Genomic DNA, 5,139 nt, shown 5'->3' with positions numbered 1-5,139 from the left:
TTCTTTTTTTTTTTTTACATTTTATTTTATTTTTAAACTTTACAATATTGTATTAGTTTTGCCAAATATCGAAATGAATCTGCCACAGGTATACCTGTGTTCCCCATCCTGAACCCTCCTCCCTCCTCCCTCCCCATACCCTCCCTCTGGGTCGTCCCAGTGCACCAGCCCCAAGCATCCAGTATCGTGCATCGAACCTGGACTGGCAACTCGTTTCATACATGATATTATACATGTTTCAATGCCATTCTCCCAATCTCCCCACCCTCTCCCTCTCCCACAGAGTCCATAAGATGGATCTATACATCAGTGTCTCTTTTGCTGTCTCGTACACAGGGTTATTGTTACCATCTTTCTAAATTCCATATATATGCGTTAGTATACTGTATTGGTGTTTTTCTTTCTGGCTTACTTCACTCTGTATAATAGGTTCCAGTTTCATCCATCTCATTAGAACTGATTCAAATGTATTCTTTTTAATGGCTGAGTAATACTCCATTGTGTATATGTACCACAGCTTTCTTATCCATTCATCTGCTGATGGGTATCTAGGTTGCTTCCATGTCCTGGCTATTATAAACAGTGCTGCGATGAACATTGGGTACACGTGTCTCATTTCATTTTTAATACACAACTCTGAATTGCTCATCTCTCTTTTAATATTAATTTATTTATTTGGCTACAGTGGATCTTAGTTGCAGCATGTGGGGTCTAGTTCTCTGACCAGGGATCAAACCCAGGGCCCCTTGCATTGGGAGTACAGAATCTTAGTCCCTGGACCACTAGGGAAGTCCCTACTCTTCTCTTCCTGTAAGCTTATTCCTTGTTCCTAGATTTCCCTGCTATTGTGTTTTATACCTCATTTTTACCACCATTTGACAAATCCGGGCCTTGATTCCTACCTGACCCACCCAGATTGCCTTGTGTTGACTAGTCTCCCTTGCTCTATTTATTCCACTTTAATCATTCCTGGCCCCACTCAGTTCAGTTCAGTTGCTCAGTCGTGTCCGACTCTTTGCGACCCCATGAATTGCAGCACGCCAGACCTCCCTGTTCATCACCAACTCCCAGAGTTCACTCAAACTCACGTCCATCGAGTCGGTGATGCCATCCAGCCATCTCATTCTCTGTCGTCCCCTTCTCCTCCTGCCCCCAAGCCCTCCCAGCATCAGAGTCTTTTCCAATGAGTCAACTCTTTGCATGAGGTGGCCAAAGTATTGGAGTTTCAGCTTTAGCATCAGTCCTTCCAATGAACACCCAGGACTGACCTCCTTTAGAATGGACTGGTTGGACCTCCTTCTGGCCCCACCAGTTTTCCCCAGTTTGCCATCACCCCTTTTTCTCCTTCTTTTTCTGTGTCACAGTGCAAACAGAGAAAGCCACAATGAAGCACTTAATGTTAGCGTTTATACACCAAGACTGTACCTTGTAGTCCAAACCATCAGAGCAGTTAAAGACCACACACTGGATGGCAAGGGCTTTTGCAAGGTCTTTGGTGGTCTCTGTTTTCCCAGTTCCAGCAGGACCGGCTGGTGCACCTCCCAGGTCCAGCTGCAAAGCCCCCATGAGGCAAAGGTAGCAGCGATCCTGAAGAAATGGATAAATTGTCATTATTGAAGGGAACTGACACTGGCCACAAAGTTGTAAGTACTTTCTATAGCAGGAGGGTTGTTATTTATTTTTTAAAATATATTTTTAAGTGGAGGATAATTGCTTTACAATGTCGTGTTGGTTTCTGCTGTACAACAATGTGAATTACTCATAACTATATATATACATATCTCCTCCTTCTTGAGCCTCCCTCTCACCCGCCTCCTCATTCCGCCCCTCCCCATCTAGATCATCACAGAGCAACAAGTTGAGTTCCCTGTGCTATACAGCAGCTTCCCACTAGCTATCTGTTTTACACTCAGTAAAATGTACGTCAATGCTACTTTCTCAATTCATCCCACCCTTTCTTCCCTCCCTGTGTTCACAAGTCCATTCTCTACATCTGCTTCTCTATTCCTGCCCTGCAAGTAGGTTCATTGGTACCATTTTCTTCTAGATGCTATATATGTTCATTAATATGTAATATTTGTTTTTCTCTTTCTGACTTACTTCACTCATGAAAGGTTCTACAGCAACTGAAACATACTAAAAAATTCAGGCACACGATCAAATAGAGTAAATAAATCTCTGCGATATGAAGATGTATTCACAGCAAATTCTTTCAAGGTTTAATCTTAGAAATGTTTCAGAACTATTATGATGGGGAAAAAAAACAGTCATGAACCTAACGGTCAGTAACTTACCGTGAGAGGAGTAATAACTAATCTTGGGCATGCACCTAAATACTCATAGCCATAGGTGTACTGAGAGAGCGCCATCCTTGCCACACAATTGTCCAGGTCTACATCCCAGTAATAGCGCAGCTGTCTCTGCCAGTCAAAGGAGTCAACTACCTGCACCTGCAGAAGTGATGACAATGATACACTTGGTAGATGCATTCATTTTAGAAAGAAACATATGATTTTATTTGAATGAAACAATTACCTTGGCTTGAACAAGTTCAGTGACTATGTCTCTTGCATGTACATCAATAGTAATTAAGGCAGTTATGATGTTTCTGTGTAATTTAGGAAGGATGCCTCGGACTATTGCAGCCAGGGCATTTAATCTCTACAAATGAAAAAAAATATGATCATTAATTTTCAAAAATCAGTTTACATGTATATCTTTTTACTACTAGGTTTGGAATAGATATTTGCCAGAATTATCTATAAAACTAAGTATCTATAAAATTAGATAGTTTTAGGACTTCCCTGAAGGTCCAGTGTTTAACATTCTGGGATTCCAATGCAAGGGGCACAGTTTCAATCCCCGGTTGGGGAACTAAGATCCCATATGTCATGTGGCATGGCCAAGAAAATATAACATAAAATAAAATAAAGATGACAAATTTATTAATATTTAAAAAATTAAACAGTTTTGACAAATGGCAATTCCAAATTTCATAAAAGTCTGTAATTCTGTGACCAAATACTACAACAATTTAACTTTTTTGATTCCAATAAGACTTCTATGAAATACATACTAGATTTACCCCCATTTCACATGAGAGGAAACTGAAGGTCAGAGAGGGTAAGTAAACTGGTGGCCGTCACAGTCAATAAAGTGGCAAAAATGAGACTCAGGTAGACATTTGCCTTGAGGAAAGCTCTTAACCATCCTGTGATGATGTCTCCATAGAAGACTGTTCTCCTCAAAAATTAAATGATTAAGGTAGTGCTTCTCATTTATAGGGCTAGGTTCTTTTATTTTTGGATATTCATAAAACTCAGGCATTTTAACCAAGCCAATGGCTGATTAACCAAAAGCATTCATGTTAAGTCATTAAATCTTTTTCAAAGAAGGGCAGTGACTCTGAAAACCTTGACTGGCTGAATTTTCACTCAGGCTGATCCTGATCAAGGGTCACCTCTGTAAAGAGATCAGTGGGACTTTCCTTAGTGAGTCTTCTCTCAGGAGCTCTCTGAGGTGAAATTCTATTGAGAACCTTCTAAGAGAGTTTTATTTCAAGGAAGCTGTTTCCTCCTTTTTCTGTTTTAAGTGTGATTTTCTAAAAAAAATTATTTTGGCCATGCCATGCAGAATGCAGGATCTCAGTTCCCCAACCAGGAATCAAAGCCGTGCCCTCTGCAGTGCAAGAGCAGAGTCCTAACCACTGGAGCACCAGAAAATTCCCCTAAGGGTGAGTCTTTAAAAATGCAACATTGCTTGGAAGTAGAATTGGATTTGGAGTTGAAGATCTGGCCCCACTGTAAGCTGCAATTTTTAAGGATAGCTCAAAAATTTGTGTAGAATGCTATTTAATTAATTCAATCTTATGGCTTTACTTATCATTGCCTAAGGGTTCTATAAAACAGTAGAAAAGCATGTGTTGGGCTGAAGAACAGAAATGGCACAAATCCTGTGGTTTTCCTGGATCAAATCAACTTCTGGGAGAGACATCAGGATCCAGTATACCATTTCTCCTTAAAGGTGGCAAACCCTGATAATCCTGACATTTTTCCTTTTGAATTTCTTTTTTTCCTTCTATTGTTAAAAGTATTCATATAAATATGGCAATGCGGGAGACCTGGGTTTGATCCCTGGGTTGGGAAGATCACCTGGAGGAGGGCATGGCAACCCACTCTGGTATTCTTGCCTGGAGAATCCCCATGGACAGAGGAGCCTGGACAGCTGCAGTCCATGGGTTCACAAGGAGTCAGACACGACTATGCGACTGACCACACACATAAATACTATGCAAACATCAAGGGAGTATTGCTGAGAAAACTTGAACAGAGACAGTTTTTGTGAGCACCCCAAATCTTTGGATGTCATCTCAGAGCCTTACAAATTTTTTTTAAACAGTTAAAAGCCATTCAGTTTTATTAATTAATATATATTTATTTCATACATAGTTGAAATAGAGCCTTTTACAATTCATTCTGTGATCCTTGATTAAAATACAGATTACAGGCCTTCAGAAACATTTTTTTATGTGACATAATGATGTAATGACACTTCATGATTTCTATGATTTACAAAACGGAGGCTAATCATTTAGTTAAGTAATGTTTATGACTTCTCTCGTCGATATTAGAAAGATACAGAAAGATTTTAGTAACCTGTCACTGTTTTATCCTTAGGAGAAGAGCCTTACAATTTCCGAAGTAATGAACTTGTATCAACCACGCCCATAAGAGCCACTGGGACCATCTTGCCCAGCGATACGTCTGATATTGACCTGCCCGTAATCTCACCTCAAAGTTCACTTTTTCAAAATCTTCCAGGGCCTCTAAGTGATTCCCCTCTTCTTTTTCCAAACACTCCGTCAAATCGCGGCACCACATGATTTGAGAAACGGTCAGGATCACCTGCAGGGAAACACCCTCCTTCAGTGTGGGCTTCCTCTCAGCCGAGTAAGATGCAGAGGCGGAGACTGAAAGGAGCCTGTTACCTGAGAAGGGTGGCCTGCGACCACCCACACTGTTCTCTGTTTCCCCAGATAGTCCGCGATGGCGGCTTTGCACAGGCGGCGCAGAGACGTGAACATGGCTTCCTCCACTTTGCCCAGCCACTCCTCCACGTTTAAATTTGTATTTATAATTG

At 40.9% G+C, this 5,139-nt stretch overlaps 1 protein-coding gene across 1 annotated transcript in view; it reads right to left on the bottom strand.

Moving 5' to 3' along the window:
* Positions 1-5,139, bottom strand: part of DNAH6 (dynein, axonemal, heavy chain 6) — a 280,222-nt gene that overhangs the window by 173,198 nt on the left and 101,885 nt on the right. Inside the window, exons 26-30 of the mRNA XM_010862179.1 lie at positions 4,988-5,133; positions 4,791-4,904; positions 2,536-2,661; positions 2,295-2,450; positions 1,426-1,587 (exon numbers count right to left, since the gene is read on the bottom strand). Coding sequence (XP_010860481.1) covers positions 1,426-1,587; positions 2,295-2,450; positions 2,536-2,661; positions 4,791-4,904; positions 4,988-5,133 — 704 coding nt within the window. The remainder of the gene's footprint in view (positions 1-1,425; positions 1,588-2,294; positions 2,451-2,535; positions 2,662-4,790; positions 4,905-4,987; positions 5,134-5,139) is intronic.

This window comes from Bison bison, unplaced genomic scaffold, assembly GCF_000754665.1.
Source record: "Bison bison bison isolate TAMUID 2011002044 unplaced genomic scaffold, Bison_UMD1.0 scf7180017864480, whole genome shotgun sequence".
Lineage (NCBI taxonomy): Eukaryota > Metazoa > Chordata > Mammalia > Artiodactyla > Bovidae > Bison > Bison bison.
This window is presented reverse-complemented; position numbering and strand designations above follow the sequence as displayed.